General features: G+C 35.1%; 1 protein-coding gene and 1 pseudogene across 1 annotated transcript; one reads left to right on the plus strand and one right to left on the minus strand.

Annotated features, from left to right (window-relative positions):
- Nucleotides 1-4,617: 4,617 nt before the first annotated feature.
- Nucleotides 4,618-15,755, minus strand: LOC138312174 (uncharacterized; annotated as a pseudogene).
- On the plus strand, nucleotides 10,519-20,231 carry LOC138312175 (heat shock 70 kDa protein 12B-like). Its single transcript, XM_069253179.1, has 3 exons — nucleotides 10,519-10,588; nucleotides 18,054-18,357; nucleotides 19,980-20,231. Exons 2-3 carry the CDS (start codon nucleotides 18,055-18,057, stop codon nucleotides 20,229-20,231), a joined length of 555 nt encoding a protein of 184 aa, XP_069109280.1. The 5' UTR covers nucleotides 10,519-10,588; nucleotide 18,054.
- The last annotated feature ends 492 nt before the right edge of the window (nucleotides 20,232-20,723 follow it).

Consider the following 20,723-nt stretch of genomic DNA (forward strand, 5'->3'; position numbering starts at 1 on the left):
TACACCATACCTCACAACACACAACAACACAACACAACAACACCACACAACAATATTACAACACACACCACCATACGACAACACAACTCACCAACACACAACACAACATCATACAACACACAACACAAAATCACATAACACACACAAAAACATCACACCAACAATACAACACCACACACCAACACACAACGACAACAACACCACATAACACAAAAACACACCCAACAACACATAAAAATACACACAACACAACACACACAACACCACAACACACATCACACAACAACAAACAACACTAGCAACACCAAACACAACACACAACATCACAACAACACACAATTCAACACAACACACGACATCAACGATAACAAAACCACACAACACACAAACTCACACAACACAACACAACACAACAATACAACCATAGGCAGATCACAACAAAACTTATCCATACGCAGATATATAATGCATGCATTCTTGTATTGCTGGGAATAAATACAAATAAATTAACATTCACTGAATATCTGAATATGTGTGTGGACGCTAAAGCTATTCTAAGTAAGAATGCACATTTCATCTCGAATCATGGTGTTCGAGAAACTCTTATAACCGAGCAAGGACGCGAATTTTGCAACGCAATAAAAGAAGCTCTTTGCAAAAGAATGGGGTCATTCACAGACCGGGCGCTTTACAGAGAGGTATACCAGGACACTATGCACAAGGATTTCGTCATATATAAACGAAAATAGCGACTACTGGGAAGAAAAGTTATATCTCGTCCTGTTTGCATACAGAACGGCGAATCACGAGTCTACCAATATAGACCCATTCTCATTAGTTTATGGTAAAAAAACTGTGCTGTCAGTTGAACTGGATTTATCTGTTGTTGAAGAGGATTTACCAGATGGGCCGCTCGGCAGTTGAGGGTCGTCAGAAGTATTATCATGACAAGAAAGCGTTGAAAACAATATCCATAAGTACTTTTTTCATAACGCCAAGAAAAACACGAGAAAAGGAAGAAAGCTTGATTCCCGATGGTCCATACAAGATTGAATCTGTTCTTCCGAAAGTAACATATCGCCTTGAAGGTTTGCGTAGCAACATCAATGCTAGTAGACTGAAGCCTTACTTGCAGAAGAACCGGATGTTCTGACGCGGGTAGTAGTGAAATTTTGGAAAAAAAGAACAACTTATCTGATACCATTATCGAAGCATGGTAATGTGGATATGAATTTTAACTCTACTCAGAGGGAAAGGTGTCCTTCTCCGGATTCTGATCATTCAGGAACAACGTGTTCGTACGTGTACCAGTCAGCTTTACATGAAGGAGATGATACAATTACTTGCACGCATGTTGAAACAGAACGCGCAAAACATATTTTGTTTGCGAAGGTGGACAGAAAATGACAGGAAGATAAATCCGCTCAGTTTGGAATATGGGTAAAATATTATCACCCAGACACGTCCCAATACATTGATGTATGTACTAGTCCCGGGGATACGAAAACATGACTATAGAAAAATGAAAGTTTGAAGTGCCGTATTCTTCGTAATAAACACACAAGCACCTAAATTATCTAAATGAGGTATTTGTTACGATGATAACAATACAAAATTTCAATTCAAATCGCGGTGATTACGTAATTTAAATAAAGGGGCGCTCATATTCGGAATGGCGATAACACAATTCGAGAATTGTGTTTGTGCAACAGCTATATATGTGTATGCATTAAGGTCATTTTTCAACAGACCATCCGTTGAGAGTTTTTCAACGGTCATTTTTCAACAGACCTGCCGTTGAGAATTGACTCTAAATGCTGTCAATTTTCAAATGGCTTGTTCAATTTTCAACGGCATTCGGGGTCCGTTTTCAACGTTGAAAAATGACCCGAGGTCAATTTTCAACGGAGGTCCATTTTCAACGGGGAGTTAAAAAAAAGCATGCATTCGAAATTATATATATATATATATAAATATAATGAATTTTTTTTTCGAAAAATGTTTCTAAGACATTCCCCAGTGATGACAGTGTCGTATCTAAGGAAGTGGCTGCCATTTTTTCTTTTTGCTCTACTTAGTTACCTTCACTGGCCAACCTCCTAACGTGATGTTACCCAAATTGGCACACTTTTTAAAGTTTTTTCGTCGATATATTTTTTTAAAAGACGAAGAAGTCCCATTATTTTTATTCTAATAAATAGACCATATGGTCCGCCTTTGGGTCTAACTTTGGAATTTTTACGTCGCGTGTATCTATAAATAGCACCCATGGTTACGGGTCAAGGTCACATCCGGTTTCAGCAAGGTGCGTGGACCCAGATTGGCACACTGTTCATAAAACAGTCAAAAAAACATGAAGACTTAATAATTTCAAACGGAGCATGTTTGGTGATGATCAAAAGTATGTAAGTATATTTTTAATGCATTTTTACACTTTTAAGACATTATATTAATTGTTTTTTCGTCAAAATCGATATGCTCGTTAGTCACCACGTGATTTATTCAACCCTCGTGGGATGCATTACAATGTAGAATGCATCTGCTTGATGATATTGCTTTTATTTTTGTAAAAAATGACAAATATAGTTTTTTCATTTCAATTAAATTTTGTATTTAGATAATTCAATTAAATAGCACAAATATAATGAAAGATATTTGCATTCTTTCTTCAATTATTTAATACGGATTCATGGAAGCACAATCTGTCACCCTCATAACGATCGGAAGCATCCAACGAACAACTAAAAACTTAATCCCAAGAACCTGATGATGGAACCTGCAACGTAACCATTTACTAGAGACCAACTATGGTTGAACTATATTCATATTTCACAAGCATATGCAATTTTATGATGTCACTCATCAGTAACAGATATTTTAATTTGTTGCTTCCTTTTTTAGGCAGGACACTGTCCACAGCTCCATCTCGAATTAGAATTCTGAGCTTGCTGAAAACTTCTGAAGACATTTGATGGTAAGCAAGATTGATGATAGTTCTTTTCACAATCCCTTTCCTCACATTTAGCCCAGAAAATAGTCTGATCGGTGTCAGAGATATTGTTGAATTTTGTATGACACATGCATACTTGACAGATTTGGTACTCGCCATCGAGCTCATCCATATTGTCACCATGCAGCTGGTCATCTGGAACACGTTGACACATATGGCAGAACCATGATGTGCCAAGCAACAGACTGAGATCTACATCTGCATGTTGGTCTGATTGCAGGCAATCTCTATGAAACCAAAGGTTACACTCGTCATTGTCGCACCCGACCCAAAATATTCCATTGTCTTCATCATCTGAGTATCCTCTCTGATAGCACACTAAACATGTGTAAATGGAATCTGCTGGAACAGGCTCTTTGCAGCTCTGAAATACATTAAGCATTCAATATAATATTATATTGGTGAGTGAAGACAATAGACAATATTATTTTGTATTTTGGTAATATTATTTTATCATATCTTTAAATATTGTTAAAATATGAATAATGTTTCATACTCTGACAGCTTAAACAAGTGAGAAGCATTTTATGATATTTATTTTAAATCTTAATTACATTTTATACCTAGGAGGAACTATTCAGTTTGATTACCTTATTCATTCTTTGTGGTGTTTCTTCCAACTGTACGCTGTCTAAAACTCCAGTTTCTGGAACCTATGAAATATATTAGACATGTGTCTTAACTTTAACATGTAAATAGAATAGATTCAATGGACTTTCAAATGTAGACTAATAGAAAGCTGGTTCAAAAAGTTGTTTTATCGTACTTGGGTTTTTTTTATTGTTTTTCTACCTTTTTTCTTCTTCTTTTAGGTGCCTTTATAATTGGCAAATCATCATCATCATCATTAATAGTGCTTGAGGTCTTTGATGTCCCTGTGATCACCACCTAAAAGAAAGGAAGAAAAGTCTCCATAATACTTAGCAATTCTCCCAAATAGTGTTCAAACTCACAACTTGGAAGTATTTGTTAGTAGAATGACCAATTAGATCTTTACTAATTGGCTTGTTTGTTTGTTTGATTAATTAACGTCCTATTAACATGTATGCGGTGTGTTGCGTGTATGTATGCGAGTAGCGTGTTTTGGGAGACTGTGGTATACTCATGTTGTGTCTTCTTGTATAGTGGAACTGCTAATATTGCATATCATTATAATCTGTGTTATTATAACTATTTATGTAATGATCCAAATATAACTGAACACTAAATATCATGATTTTCTTTTATATTGAAGTAATACCTTTCTTTTCTGTACTGGCTTGGATTTCTCTTTGTCTTCCCAGAACTTGCACATTTCTTCACCTTTACATGTACAGACGAAAATAAATTCTTTGATATTGTTTTTACTTGCATGAAAAAATATTGATAAACTTTCAAATATTAACTTTCTTATAGGTAACAAAAATATCATATAAATCAAGTGATTTAACACCCATTCATTTCCGAAACAGATTTTCATTCTGAGTAAATAAATTTATACACAAGGATCCTACATTTGTTCAATGTAATTTGTATAAACTTCCTATCAATGATGTCATTAATTTATTAAGTCATCTGAATGATAGTGGCTCTTTTATCAGATGTATCTCATTTAATTCAAGTTGGGATTATTTTGTACCTGTTATTACCCTTGCTTTGGTAACAATTCTTGTGTTTCTTTTTTCACAGGTCCTATGATGGGGATGAAAATGTTGGCCAAGTCTTCTGGAATAAGACCTTGGTTCACTAAAGGGTGCCCACTGACAAACTGGCCACATGCATGGCACAAGGGGTCTGTGTTATTATCACCCCAAGGTCCTGGTGTATGCTGGTTAGAGACGTATTCTTGTTCTACAGGTGCCAATTTTGTCTTGTCTATGGCATTTTTGTTTAACGGGAATACTCCACATTTGCGGAAAGCAGTCTTGATGTTATGGACAGAAAAAGCTTTATCAATGGCAGCCCTGAGGACCTGACCAAGCCTGAAATGAGCAAAGTGTTGATTCTTATTTCCTGTTAAGAAGCTTTTTTAAGGAGTGTAAGTACATCATCTTCAAAATTTATCTTTTATCTATCATCATGTTAAATAGAGATACTTTTAGCCTTTTAATTTAATTTTTTTTTAATTAAGCATTGCTGTCATTTTTCTTTGACTTCATTGGAATATAAAAGCAATTTTGTTTGCAATCTGTATGATTCAGCGTATAGCTGTATACATTTGTTTTGTTCTGTTTTTAATCTTAAGTAGTGTATACCTGTTTTTTTCCAATTACCAATTTAGGATTTGCATATCCGATAGAAATTGAAATGTCTGCTACAGATTTCTTCAGAGGCCTAAAAAGTACAACATCTAAGGGCTGGAGAAGATGTGTGGTATGCGGTGGCAGGAAATAAAGGAACACTTCATTTTCGATGGCCATCTTTTATACATTCAACAGACAGATGACTTTCGTGGTTATCCATAATCAACATGATTGACCGTTCCTTTGTGGCATGTACAAGAAAAATTTGTTGAAACCACTTTTTGAAGAGTTCAGAATCCGAAATATCCATTTGGGGAAATCCCAACAGCAGCCAATCGTGCAAGTGAATGCCTATACATTCAGAAATAATCACAAGGTTACTATTTCGTTAGTATTGGCATTTAATAACAGAGTTTTCCTTTTCAGGCACATCAAGCAGGAAGCCATTGATGTTAAACGAAATAAATTTATCTCTGATAATCTGGTTATATTATTCACTTGGAATTGATCTATGCTAATAATTCTGCAATTGTAGTTCTGAATAACTAATTAGAAAATTTATCAATCAAAAAAAATAATTTGGGATTGTGCAAAAATTATATAATTTATACTGAAGTTCCCCCAGCTTGTAACTGAACCATTAAAGGATTTTATGTGACTTTATATTATGTAAAACCTTCCATTGAAAGACATGATATGATAAAATTAATTATAAATTTATAGTTTATTTTATCTTTCAGTTTATGTACCTTCTCTGTAGATGCCACTGGGGAAAGGATTTCTCAAAAATGACAAAGGATGGTAGTGAACTTGTCCAGAAGCAGAAAACACAAATGGTTGCAGTTGTATGTTGTGTTGTGACGACCTGTCTTGTGTATGATTGATTATTGCTAGTACAGGACTTTGTCTTTACTAATGTTTCCTTTGCCAAAGCCTGTCTTGTCTACATTATAGATTCGATGAGGCTTGTCTGTGAGATCTGTGGGAAAAAAATTGTTGAAAGATTAAGGGACAAATACAAAGGAGAAAAATGAAGAACAAGATACAAATTTACTACCAAGCTTGGATCAAAAAGGTTTATCCTGCAATAGATTGCTTACCGTTATGACAATGCTAGATTTTTCACCCGAAAGAAAGAAAAAAACAGGCTACATTTATAAAAAATATTTTATGTACTTTACTATTAATCTACCAAAGACTTTTGTAATGATACAGAAAAAAATTTATCTGGTTCATAACGGATACATTTGACAAACCTGGATGACGTTCCACCCTCTAATAGGTCTGGGGTTGTTCCTCATTTTTAAAATCGGGGTTTGTCCTTGTAAGAAATTTCGAAAAACCATTTTCCTTGTATGGGAGATTAAATTTTTTCCGCCCAAACATGCTTTTTACTGCCTCCTCTTATACTACCACAAACACAAGCCCCATTGCTAAACGTCCACTGACCATTTTACTAGGTCATTGGTAAGGACCATTTTTTGCTCGAAAACGATCATAGAAATGTGCAACGACAGAGTGTTCTCTACAACTTTTGATCAGAAACTTGTGTTGTAATGACCTTTTAAACAGTCCCAATGAGTGTCTTTTTAAATTGTGATTTACTCCTATCTTATTATAAATCCTCAGCAGCTTTTCCTCAAGCACTTACCCTTCTCTTCACATACCTGCTCATGCTTCCCACCAGTGTTTCTTTGCTGAACAGATTTAATATATTTTCCTTTAAATAAATTTAATTTTAATACATGTATAGGTTTTTTTCTAAAGAAGTATTTGTATTAATTTTCTTGATATTGAATCAATAGAATAAACTTGGAGAGCAGTTGACTGAAATTGGTAATAATATTGTCAAAGACACCTTGAAAACTGTGATTCAGTTATTATATAATATGAGGCTGCCAATAACCAAATTATACAGTGTAGCGAATTTCATGCAAAACTGTGAACATCTCCTGCAGGTGGTTCTAAATTTAACATTAGTTGATAGTATACATTATAAAAATAATGGGATGAAAAAAAGGACTTTAAATCACTCAATATAGTATGTAACAGGTTATATTATTATACATGTATTTAATAGTCCACAGTGTAAGGGAAGTAGTACTCTCACAAGTGCACTAGAGTCGACTGATTCGGTCGGTGCCAAATACGAGCGCACCTTTGTACCTGGTTTCATTTCGCAATGCGCAGACGTCGTTTTGCCAATGAGGATATGGCCCGTCTTGCACACACCAGTCGGAAAATTGTAGTCTTGTATGACACAGATACATACAGAATATCTGGATTTTCATCTCTCAAACAAAATTGTATATTCTTGGAATATAATTTCACGACATTTTGTTCGTTTACAAAAAGCAAAAATCAGGTTTTTTAAACATGGAAAACCTAGAGTCGTCGCATGGTGGTGATCGAGAACCCGGGAATCACACTGGATTTATCAGGTTACTTTCTACCCCATATCTTTTTGCTTATAAACAACCACCTATTCCTATCTGCCGTCACTGTGAATATATCGCCGTTGGAAGACGTCATCGCTACCAATAACACGGAATGACCGTAAATCAACATTATAATCAGAGGAATGTTTAATTGCAATATGAATTCGAGCCATTTTTTATTGAAAAGTGTGCCATTTTTGGGTAGCGTGCCAATTTGGGTAACATCACGTTATATAAAGCACGGGACACGTGCGTCATTCTAAACATATCTTTTCTAAGATATTCGTACGATGTCCGAAGAATAGACCGGTTATCGCCCGGATATCTTACGATAATCGGCTGATTAGCATTAGATGCTAGGTCGATAGTCACTACTTCGTTGGCCCCTACAAATATCTCTGAAACAGACACCGTGCGATTACCACACGGCCACCATTTTATGAAAATGATGTGTGACAACTTTTAGATTGCTGTTGTCCGATGTCGGAAAAATGACCAAAATTAGCGGTGTACTCCCGATAATCCCACTCCCCGTATCGGCCGATCTTTGTGACCCATGCATTAAAATATTAGTTATATTCTATACTAGTGGAGTTAGAAATTATTTCGCACTGTATATACATATCCTCTATTTCAGTACAACAATAAAAAAATATGTATAAACAGACTCACTATTTATGTCATCCGTGTTTAACGTTTCCCACGTTTAAAAGGCTTCATCTTGAGTTAGCTCATTATCTGTGTACATGTTTACTACCTAGATAAAAAAAACATGGCCATTTTTTGTATTTTAAGTCAGGTTTATCGGAAGTGCAATTTGACATTATTTACACTACATTGATATGTGTAATTGAATCACAAATTCAATCTGTATTCACAAACATCTCGTACTGTTTTGCCTAGATGCAATATGTTAAAGAGATAATACAGATCTATAATACTTTTGTATGGACATCATTAAACTCGTGTCGCGACGTGTGTACCCATAGTAAATAGTATCAATTATCTAGTAAATAATATCAATTATCTAGTAAATAGTATCAATTATCAATTTCTGAAGAATCATTTAACAGCTATTAGATGGCGATATTCTTGAAAGTAGATATAACTTCAGCAATTTCACATAACACGAAGATATAGTATTTACATTTGCTGTATCCTTTTGAGAAGTATTAAAAGATATTATTATAAGATCACTCTGAATTTGATGTTGATTGGTTTGTTATATTTACGTCCTATAAACAGCAATTATCATGTAAAGACGAGGTCCCGTGGATGTGGTGCATTCCGTGTATGAAGTGCGAGGTGCGTGTTTTGGGAGGCTGCGGTTTTTCCGTTTTGTGTCGTGTATAGTGGAACTGTTACCCTTTTTATAGTGCTATATCGCTGAGGCATGCCGCCGAAGACACCAGGCAACGCACCCCATCCGGTCACATGATACCGACAACGAGCTAACAAGTCGGCCCAGCCCATTTACGATCGCGACCTATTTGCAATAACTAAACATGATTGTGTCTTGAATTTTTGAATTTCCCCTAACAAAATGAGCTTACGATCGTGATTAAACTTCAAAGGGCAGATCGAAAGTGTTTTGTGTTTGTGCACTTGTAGGAATTCGAAAAAGGCGGTGGGTGATGAAGCGATCCGTTCACAGGGCCTTGAATGTTTTGAGAATTATTTTGGTATTTCTGATCGGTGTGGTGAATTAGCTTGATAATATTTCAGAAGCTGATGCAAATTCAAATGGCAATGAAACGGCGTAGGAAGTGTTTTTGACATCCATATTGCATACGAAACTTACGGCTAGTTATGGCACAACGACTATTTATCTCATTCAACCAGACGGTTGATACGCACTTGTTTGTCGTAGTCAACAAGACTCTGGTTGAGCGAGACTACCCATGAACGACGGTATATCCTTTGGACGGCCGTAACGTATTTATGCGTAATTATGCATTTGCCCCATTTCATGCACCCTTCTGGAGCCCATCTGAGACCGTTGAAAACTAAATACTAGTTTTTTGAAAAGAAGATGTTCATCCCTATATAGCATGTCAACATCGATTCGGTCATTGCTTTAGTGACGTCACAAATCACCTTTGAACATGCCCAAATAAGTCAAAAATTGAGGCCTGAAATCCGGATTTTAGTGTGTGCCCGGAAACCTGTCGTTGTGAGCTTAATTATCAAGATACAGACATGCAGATGGTCTTAAACAATAGAAGATATATCAAAGTAAGAGAAAACTAGAGAGAAAGGGAAAAGGAAGGGGAAAATAGCACCGATTTCAAAAAAAAAAATATAAAAAAACAAAGAACAAGTCCCACGCGCAGGTTTCTGCCTCCCATGACCCGTGCGTGGTGACCTTTAGGGGACTTCCGGTGACTGTTTTTGCTTGTTTGTAGTGTGTGCTGTTTGTTATCATCGTGAAAATGGCATCAAACCGAAATCTAGATGCAAACTGCTATCATAGATGGCATTTGTAATAGCCTACTATCAAAATCGAGTCAAGTTCGAATCCTGCCGGCCGTCGAAAGGATATAACGTTAATGTGTCACCATGCTGATTTCTAGTGATAGACGAATTCCGCCAAAATTATTTTGGAAAATTGAAAAATACACGATCTTATTTTTAGAATTTCTCAGGTTTTTATTAGTAGGTCACGTAATAATTGATACAAATACATGGAGTTCAAATAAATAAACCAAGTTATCATCCAAATGCTGGTTTTATTATATTTTTCATAATATTGAAGAACTTAGCATTAACTTTCGTTTTGTGTGGGTTTTCCTACTGTACATAACTACATAGAAAAATGTCGTTATCAGTCCGCATGACTACGATCATACCCTAACAGATCAACATCCAGAACGATGATAACATAGCCACTGTCGGAGAGGGAGAGGGACTTCAGAAAGGTAATATAGAAACAACTTCTTATGACACAGTAGGTTATGTTAGGGCGGTGTAACAGGACAGTTACTGTAACCCAAATCTGTCACGGCTACTAAATTTCGGGATTTCTATTTCAAACCAGATCAATATACAAAATTGTTTAGCTAAAAAACATATAATACAAGAATTTGGTCACTTGTTTAAATTGACCGGGTTCGACTTTACAAAAACAAACACATCGAGTTCATGTTGACATCGTTTTATGCAAAATGGGCTTTGCCTGTAGATTGTATTAAATACGTATATATGGAGACGTTACTATTTGATAATATAATGTACATATTTAATGTCATTATTGCCATTTGAAACATAGTGGCCTTAAGAAACAAAATTGAGTAAATAGTATTAGAATTTTAAGTGGATTGCCACAAATCATGACATGTTTATACTCCAAAAATACAACGTCTTGAACACTTTCGTTTCTTAATTTTAGTCTTCGTTACATGATTTAGTGTTCCTGAAAGGTAAATGTTATTAAGCCTTCTCTATATGTGCATATTTGGCATTGATATAATTTTCCAAGTTGTTTCTTTAAAACGTTGTGAAATGTCTAAATTTATACAAATTCTCATCAACAACCGAATACGTATGATTACATGTAGCTCAGTTAACACCCTTGTGTTACAGGAAAATTAATCCACTAAACCTGTCTATATTATAAGTCTTTTTTTAATTGGCTTTTTGCCTCGATACCCTCTTTAAAACATGCAAATCGTAGGCCAGATTTGGCCTACGCTACTTCGGAGGAATATTTTTAATATATCGTCCATGCAATGCCGGGAAATCGTACACATACTAATATTCATACTGAAAGATAACAACAAATTATGGAAAGGTTGAGCGTCAGATATAAATTAATAACCCTTAAATTCATAAACTCACTCCTCACCTATCAAGGCCCGGCGGAAAACTGAATTCAAGCTGTAGTCACGAGATCTCGTCACCGATCAAGTCTCGTTTAAGTCTCGATTTATACAACTTCCGGAAAAATATAACGGAACAAAGCGTCCCGCTTCGATACAATATTACGGATAGAGCTATATCAATTAGAGAAATTTAAGATATTATCAAGCTTCAAACCTGATTATATATCTAATGCAGTTATAAAATATTCTATAAATGTTATGATTCCATCATTAGGAAAGTATTTTAATGCAATTCTAAGCTATGGTTGCTATCCTAATTCCTGGAATAAATCATACCTAATTCCTTTTTTCATATCTGTAGATGCTGATCTCCTAATAACTACAGAGACATATCTCTTCAAAGTTGTGTGGCAAAATTATTTAAATCCATTTTGAATAATAGAATTAATGTTTATATATCTTTTCTGTCCGAATCAATTTGGTTGTCGGAAAGATCGTAGAACTCCTGATGCTCTATTCGTTCTTAAAACATTGTTGAATAAATATTCACAGGCAAAAGCAAAGTGTATACCTGGGTTTTTTTGTTGGGTTTCTTTTTGTCTTTTTGTTTCAACAAAGCTTTTGCAATCTTGTGGAGAACAGGTTTACAAGGTATCGGTAAAAATATGTTCAGTGTAGTATATGCAACATGTATGAAAAACATAATCCTCGATTAAATTCAAAACGTTTACGACGGACTTTTTTATATGATTAGAGAGATAAGTCAAGGAGACAGTTGAAGTCCTACACTTTTTAATACGAGTATGTATATAAACGACTTATCAAGCATTCTGAGTACGACCCACTCAAACTAGGAGATGTAGAAGTAGATTTTTGGCAGGTGATTTAGTGATTTTATCTGAGAGTCCTGAAGGGTTACAAAAATCAATAACCGAACTCGAAAACTATTGAGCAAAGTGGCAGTTATCAATAAATACAACAAAAACGAAAACGATAATTTGCGAACGATAAAAACACCACTCAAAACTAATGTAATAATGTTAACCTTTTTTCTGTTATATGGAAAAGAAATTGAACAAGTCAATGAGTATAAATATTTGGGTACAAAATTATGTGATAACAGATTTTCTTTTCGCTTGTTGTGAAGGAACTATGTGCAAAAATTAAAAAAAAAACGTTTTATTCTCAATTAAACATTACCTTAACGGAATTAGGCCGGGATCTAGGGGGGTCCACGTGCACCTTCCCCCCCCCCCCCCCTTTATAACTTAACGAACCAATGTTTTTCTGAAGCCTTATGACCCACTGATAACGAAATCGAGAGGTAACATTGTATAAACTGGGATGAACTTCCGGTTATGACGTCATCAATATGGCCGCCATTTCGAATTTCACTAAAGATTGAAAAAATAGTCATAACATCGACATTTTCAACCGAAGAAGACAAATGAGGCATCAAAATGACCACAATAGAACAACAAATACATATCAGGACCATATAATCCAATATATGTAGTTATTTCTACGCAGGAAACGAAAAAAATTGGATTTTAAGCTCAAAATTGGTAATTTTTTTAGCAAATTTTCATATTTGGCTTGTCACAGCAAAAATGTTTGCCAACAGCAAACTATTATTTCCAATCAGTATTTGACCTCTAAATCAATCAGTAAAAACAACAACAACAACAACAACAAAAAAACAATGTTAACATTGTATAAGCTCCAGTTATGACGTCATCAAGATGGCGCTATCTCGAATTTCACAGAAAAGTTAAAAAATAGTTACTGACATTTTTCAACCGAAGTAGACAAATGAGGTATCAAAATTACCACAATCGAACAAACAATACATATAAGGACCAAAATAATCCAATATAAATAGTGAGGTGTACGCAGGAAATGAAAAGATAAGATTTTAAGCTCAAAAATGGTAATAATTTAGCAAAATATGTCACACAGCAAAAATTGTTTGCCAACAGCAAACTATTATTTCCAATCAGTTTATTTTGACCTCTAATCAAATCAGTAAAAACAACAACAACAACAACAACAAAACAATGTTAACCATTGTATAAGCACCAGTTTATGACGTTCATCAAGAAGGAGCGCTATCGTCGAATTTCACAAGAAAAGTTAAAAATAAGTTTCAGTACACTGACAATTTTTCACCCGAAGTAGACAAATCAGGTATCAAAATCTAACCACAATCGAACAAACGCCGAATACGAGGAGTGCAAGGACCAAATAATCCAATATAATTAGTGAGGTTGAACGCAGGAAATGAAAAGATAAGATACACATTTAAAGCGTCAAAAATCGGTGTAATATTTTAGGCAAAATTTTTCATTATTTGGCTTGAACGCAGCTATATTTTTTTTTCCCAACAAGAAAACTATTATTCGATAATCAGTTTATTTGACTTCTTATGAATTAGTAAAAACAACAAACACACAACAAATATATACAGAAATACGAACAAAGTAAAATTATTGTGTTATATTGCCCATCAGTGTTGTTTACAAAACATCACCCACCGGGTGCGTAAACAGGGTATATGCTGGGAGTTTTTCTCAAACCGCTGACTCTACAGTTTCCGAATGTCTTAGAATAGTTCCTGAAGATAACATTAGCAATTGACGAACTCCATATCTTAACACATTGTAAATTTTAAATTGTGCTTAATATCATAATTGGGGCGATTGACAATGAACCTATCTTATATCAAACATTTTCCTCTCGTCGAGAAGTTATGTAGACCTCGTAGCGTCTCAAAATGAATTTTTACAGCAGCGAACGCCAACTAATAGGGAATCAAAATAAAACTGAAGAAATCCTTTGTTTCCGTTTAATGACCAATACAGCTTTCACCGAAATTTGTTTAGCTTTTAGAAATAACGCAATCCACTGTTTAACTTTATTTTTTCTGTGTATTACGTAAGGAAAAGTGTTGCATGCGAGTGTGAAGGAGCGAGGCATTATCACACAATTCTTTGCAATAGTTCATCTAAATGATAAGCATTAGTCGTTGTCACGTGGCTTTACGAGCGCCAGAAGTGGCGATGAGCTTGAAGAGCTGATAATTACATTACATCACACCGTTTAACATCGTATTGTCTACCTGTGTCAAACCCTTCCCATGGCCCGAAGGTAACAACACATAACATCCGAGTTCGTCGTGCATGAGTGGGAGCTCATCCCTGTTCTATCCAACCTATTGATTCTCATATCTTAATAGAATGTTCCCAGACCTCTCCGGTAGGTAATGGAAAAGACACATGGTCCACAATTCTCCGAAAGGGTAGTATTTGCCTTTCCTGAAAATTCGTTATGATGCCAAAATCCACATTCGTTTATAACCCGTGCATGGGGGGGGAAACCCCCCCCAAAAAAATATTGCACAGGTCGTTAATCTTTGAGGTCAAAAATGAGGTCTGACGTGGAAGTTCCTCTCAGATTGTCCAAGTCTGGATAGCAACTGTTAGAAAACATTTTTTCTTGGAGAGTCTTCAATGGTGTTATCCCATGCATTAGACACCAGATGCGAGCACAACCTGTAGCGCGCTGAGAGCAAGGGGCACGATTGGGGAAAGTCTGACCAATGACACACCACTAACAATTTAGTGACCTCCCATCGAAAGACCTGTCGAGGATATCACCTGTGCCATCTATAGTCCCATCCGATTGTCCACAAGGTTGTATGAATGGTGACTTGAATTCATTCCACCATGTCGAAGAATCTGGATCTGGTGTAATTTTCCTGGAGAGGTCTGGAAACAGCATATACCTTATGTTAGAATCTGAAGAGTAGATCCCACATCCCTGAACCTGCAGTGTCCTGATATAACCTCTGGCCATTGGTAATGGGTCATGAAAGATGACAGGACATAGAACAACCACTGGTAATGTAAGTGTTAACTATCAGTCTCATGCGTCGCGCGATCGAAGAACGACCGTGGCTCTTGGCTTATTTCACGAAAAGGATACAGAAACACTCTCGAATACTCCTGAACATCGGAACTGCGCAGAGTGAGACCAGCTAACCAGACATGGGACCTGAGTTCACGTCCGTTGATGGCTTGAGTGCAAGGGGAGGCGGGAGCGAGGCACTGCACTAATTGAAAATGGTTTAAAATATGAGAACCAGTGAAAGAAATTTGTGACATTGTGTGGTAACGCATTCAGACAATTTGCTTATCCTATTCATAGGAATACAACGAAACCTGTGCCTTGTCCTACCTTGAGATTCTGTCAACTTTACATTCATGTTTCCTACATATTAAATCGCCGCACTAGTCAGCGGAAACATATTAGGATGAATTTATAATACAGCCAGGTCAACAGTAAGTGCAGCGTTTAGGAGATAAGAACAATACACAAATTACCCCAGTAAAAACGCACCCGGTGATGGTTTCGTGAGCGAACAAAATGATGGTATAACAAAAAGTTTCTTTTTTTTGACACACTCTAATAATTTTTTTGCGATGTTTTATTAACTGAGGTGAATAGATGGAACAAAAATAAACGGTGTATTACGAATAATAGTTTTGTTGTTGAGTCATTCGTTGTTGCTGAGCGTCAAGCCAAATATGAAAAAATTATGCTAAATAAATTTAAAACATTTGTTTTAGCTTAAACATCTGATTTTTTTACATAGTCCTGCCTAGAAATCACTACAGTGTATTGAATTATGTTGTCCCGAAATGAATTTTGTTTGTTTCATACTTAATTGATCATTTATGATACCTTATTAGTTCAACTTGCGGTTGAAAAAATAGTTGAATGGTTATGACAAATTGATTCCATTGTTAGTGAAGATTCGAGAGATGGCGGCCATCTTAGATGAACGACATAACCAGAGCTAAAACAATGTTAAACAAATGAGTATTTAGTTTGTTGAGGAGTTGTTTTTTACTGATTGGTCAATAAAAGAGGTCAAATAGCCTCAATTAGGAAAGAATAAGTTTCGCTGTTTGGCAAAACAATGTTTGCTAGTGTCCCAATGCCAAATAAGAAAAAAGTTGCAAAGAGAAATTTTACAATTTTTTGTAGCTTAAAATCCGAGTACTTTATTCGTTTCCTGCGTAGAAATTAACTACATATATTTGTGGATGCATCAATAGTCTACTCAGGTTGAAACAATGTCCAATGTTATGACTATTTTTGCAACTATGTAGTGAAATTCGAAATTGTCGAAATGGCCAGATTTTATACACTTTTAACCTCTCGATTTTCATTATCAGTGGGTCATAGATGCTTCGAGATAAACATTTGGTTTCGTTAAGTTAAAATGGGGGGTGCACGTGGACCCCTTGCCTAAATCCCGGGCCTACATTAGGCTTATATCCCCATATAATGGAGGCAAATATGAAAAAATTTCAATTTACTAGTCAGACCTTATAAACGTTTGACCAAAGAAATATGGTATGCCAGATTATTAAAGCAAGAATATCGGCTTGCTAGTTAGAGTGTTTTCTTGCACAAACCAAGGTTTGTCCCATTATCCATAATTGATAAACAACCATTCGAGCAAACAGAAATTTGAATTTCTGCATTTGGAATTTAGGTTCTGGGTATTAGAAAAACGTATCCAGTAAATACAGCTTCCGGGGCTGAATTAGGCCAGTTTACTATTAAATTGTTTTCATAAAATGTATACGAACGTTATGCTATTTAAGAAGGATTTCCACAAAAAGACATCAATGTCCTGGTGACAGAAGCAGTGACCGTCAGTAAAAATATACATTTGAAAGTGGAAAATATTCTTGTTTCTTTCCTTATGTTTCGAATATTAAAAAAGGAAAATAAGATTTCTTACATGTACAACTTGACGAAAACGACGAGTAAGACGTTAAAATGTAGGCTAAACGATTATTCAAGGAATCGATATGAGGTACGTTCAAAGCCATTTTTACAACTAAGATAAACTTGTCGACAACAGTAGTAACTTTTTATTGTATAGGAGTACACTTAAACATAACTGATAAGGAAGAAACTTATCTTTCTATAAATAATTTTGAATTTAGAAAATTGCTCGCAAAAACTGCGAATTAACAACCACAGTTTTAGAAATCGAGGGCTGGCAGTGTAAAAAAAGATTCCTCGCCCTTTCTGTTTGGGAAGAAAACGAAAAAGAATCCTATTTGTGAGTTTCCTTTGGTAAAAATTACCAATCCATAAGATTTATCAAGTTGCGGTTATCGATAACAGAGTGTAACAGAGGTATGTGATAGCATCATTGCCATTTCAAAATTATCCAAAAAAGGAATGGCAGTCTTCAAAGCTAAACATCTTCTAAAAACATTCCCTAAAAACCTATTGAAAAAGTTTATCAAACTTCGTGGTGATTAGAATATCCAAACTCTGACTCCTACTCAATTTTGGTCCAAACTGCTGGTCTCTAATAACTTGCAATGCAAACCTTGTCCATTCAATCAAATTTTTGTCATTGTTTCCTAAGTTTTAAGTTTAAAGTTGTTACGCTATTAAATCGATAGTTGATTTATAGAGTGAAATATTCTGGGTAATTATTACACTCGTGTATTTGAAATCATTTTATTTCTAGAATGAATCTAAGGGACGACTTCCACTTTGTTGTGGCCATCGATTTTGGGACTACGTACACTGGGTACGCCTATTCCACACGACATGAGTTCCACACTAACCCGCTGAATATTAATTTGATGACCTGGAATGCCGGATCATCGTTATCTCCAAAAGCACCTACCTGTGTTTTGTTCAAACCTGATAAGACATTTCACTCGTTTGGGTATCAAGCGGAGGACCGATATAACGAACTGGCCATGGACGGCGAACACCGCGAATGGTTTTTCTTTAGGAGATTCAAGATGCATTTGTACCAAACACATGTGAGATATCAAATGAGTATAATTATATTTTCATGTATAGTGTTTTTTTTTTATTAAAGATGATCCACCGCTGACAAATGGTATTTTTTCACTATCAAAAACAGGAGTAGACGATTTAGTATTGTTCTTCAGTTACAAAAGTTACTTACTTTACACCTTTTCCACCTTTGAAAATTTTGAGCTTCTAATATTACTTCAAGTAAAAAATGTGAAAAATAATTAATTGCATCCCGAAAAAAAATCCGTGGCACTATATCCCAAATGGAATGAAATACTGATTGCGCATGCACCAAAGGCAAGATTAAATTATCTTATATTATTTTTTGTGCTAATTAGACATATTTCTATTCAATCAAACACCAATTATTGTTCAAATGATGAATATAATTTATGCTCTGTCGGCGATGGAGCATCTTTAACTTATTTTTGTTAATACAAATATTGTCTTAAACTTTCTGTATGAAAGAATGAAAAGAAAAAAAAGGTACATCAAAGAAAATAACCATACATGGGAAAGAAGAAGACAACTTTATATCCGTTTTTCGGTGTAAATTCTTGTAAAATAGGTAAATGTAATTTCGTCTTTTCATAATGCGGGTAACCTCCCTTGCAAGTAGGTATGCATAGTGACGTCATTACTTCGATCCTTTCATCGTTTTGTCGGATAACACTTGACATTACAATCAATACCAACCTATAAGGGCAGATAACAAATTACAAGCAATTCATAACACACAGGTTGTATAGATAAGTGTAAAAACCAAGGTATATCACGCACATTGATGTGTCTGAATTTAAAATCAAAATTTAGGAATGGTAGTCCCTTTTTGTGTCAGTTTGGAAAATTTTTTTACAACTTTTTTTTTTTATTCAGTTTTTTTCATATGCAATACACAATTGTTTTCCTTCTACTACAATCCTCGTCCTCCTCTAGATCTCCAACCTTACATTAAAATACTATATTCATCCTCAACATTTCAAACATCCTCAAATTCATCATCAATCGCATACATCATTTAAATTCATTCACTCAGAACTCACTTCATCCATTCATCATTCATTAACTTAGCACTCACTGTCAGTATGGTATTTACATTCAATCATCATTTTCTATCTACCCTTACTCATATCTTTTATTTCCATATTTTTCAAATGTAAGGATTAAAGAACCATTACTTTGTAATTAACGGAGGTTACATATATTTATAGCTTATAGATATATAAGAAATGTGCGTTGCACTTTAGTAGGATGGAAAAGAAAGCACAGAAGGACAGCAAAGATAAAAAGAAGAAATGATTAGAGAGAGAGATAAGGGAGACACAAGAGGAAAAGAGGGGAGGGTATTCTATTCATGTTTTGTTGGCTTTGTCAAATGCTTATAGAACTTTTAAAATAAGGAGGTATTTATTATATATGTTGCATTTCTAAAACGTGGATTATGCATATCATAATACAATTGTTTAATTACTTGATAATTATAGTTAACTGTGTTGTTAGAGCGAAATAAATATAATAGAAAAACCAATATCGTGTATGAGGTAGCCAAGGAAAATTGTAAGAAAGCTGGTGGTATTGTATAACGATCTGAAACAAAATATGTTGATCACGATACATGTTTCAGATTGACAGAAATCAAATGTTAACAACAGAAGACGGAAAGAAAATGCCGGCAATCAAAGTGATCTCGTCTGTTCTTTCTCACCTGAAAAACCATTCGATGAAAATTATCAAAGACAGTGTGATGGAGTTCCGGGAGACAGATATTAGATGGGTAGTCACTGTTCCTGCTATATGGACCGATCCGGCCAAACAGATGATGCGTGAGGCTGCCGAAATGGTAAAGGCTCTGGAAAAACTGATAATCATCAAATAGTTTTTGCTAAGAGTTAATTATATAATAATATAATTAGATTTCATATCTTTTGAGAATAAGCAGAGGCAGTCAAAATGGTAAACAGCAAAACTGTCCATTATGTTACGTAATAGGATTATCATACTGAGCCACCTAGTCATCTTCCTATTGTCTCAGTCTAATTTGACATATCAAGATCTGTCAATCATAACTTCATTTATATACATGCATTTAACCATTTTATATTTTATTGTAAAAAAGCTAGGTCACAGACTCTATACGAAATACATCGAATATATTCTGGACACTTAGGAATATTCCTCCGTCAGGTCAAAGTTACCACATGGAATTTTAAAGTTAACCTTCAAGAATTCTTATGTCATATTGACAGTTTGACAAAACGTGCGGAAGTTCCGTATGTTAGTAGGTAGGAATTTCTATCAAGAAAAAAAAATAAAAACAACGAAAAGATTGAGCCATTGCCAACTAATGTTACTTATTAATATTACAGGC

Source organism: Argopecten irradians, unplaced genomic scaffold (assembly GCF_041381155.1).
Source record: "Argopecten irradians isolate NY unplaced genomic scaffold, Ai_NY scaffold_0234, whole genome shotgun sequence".
Taxonomy (NCBI): domain Eukaryota; kingdom Metazoa; phylum Mollusca; class Bivalvia; order Pectinida; family Pectinidae; genus Argopecten; species Argopecten irradians.

What these genes read in the sequence shown, in the direction of transcription:
- LOC138312175 (XM_069253179.1), top strand. Translation starts at nt 18,055, where the DNA reads ATGAATCTAAGGGACGACTTCCACTTTGTTGTGGCCATCGATTTTGGG. An exon ending in TGCATTTGTACCAAACACAT is followed by an intron (nt 18,358 to 19,979) that starts GTGAGATATCAA and finishes TACATGTTTCAG; the next exon opens with ATTGACAGAAATCAAATGTT.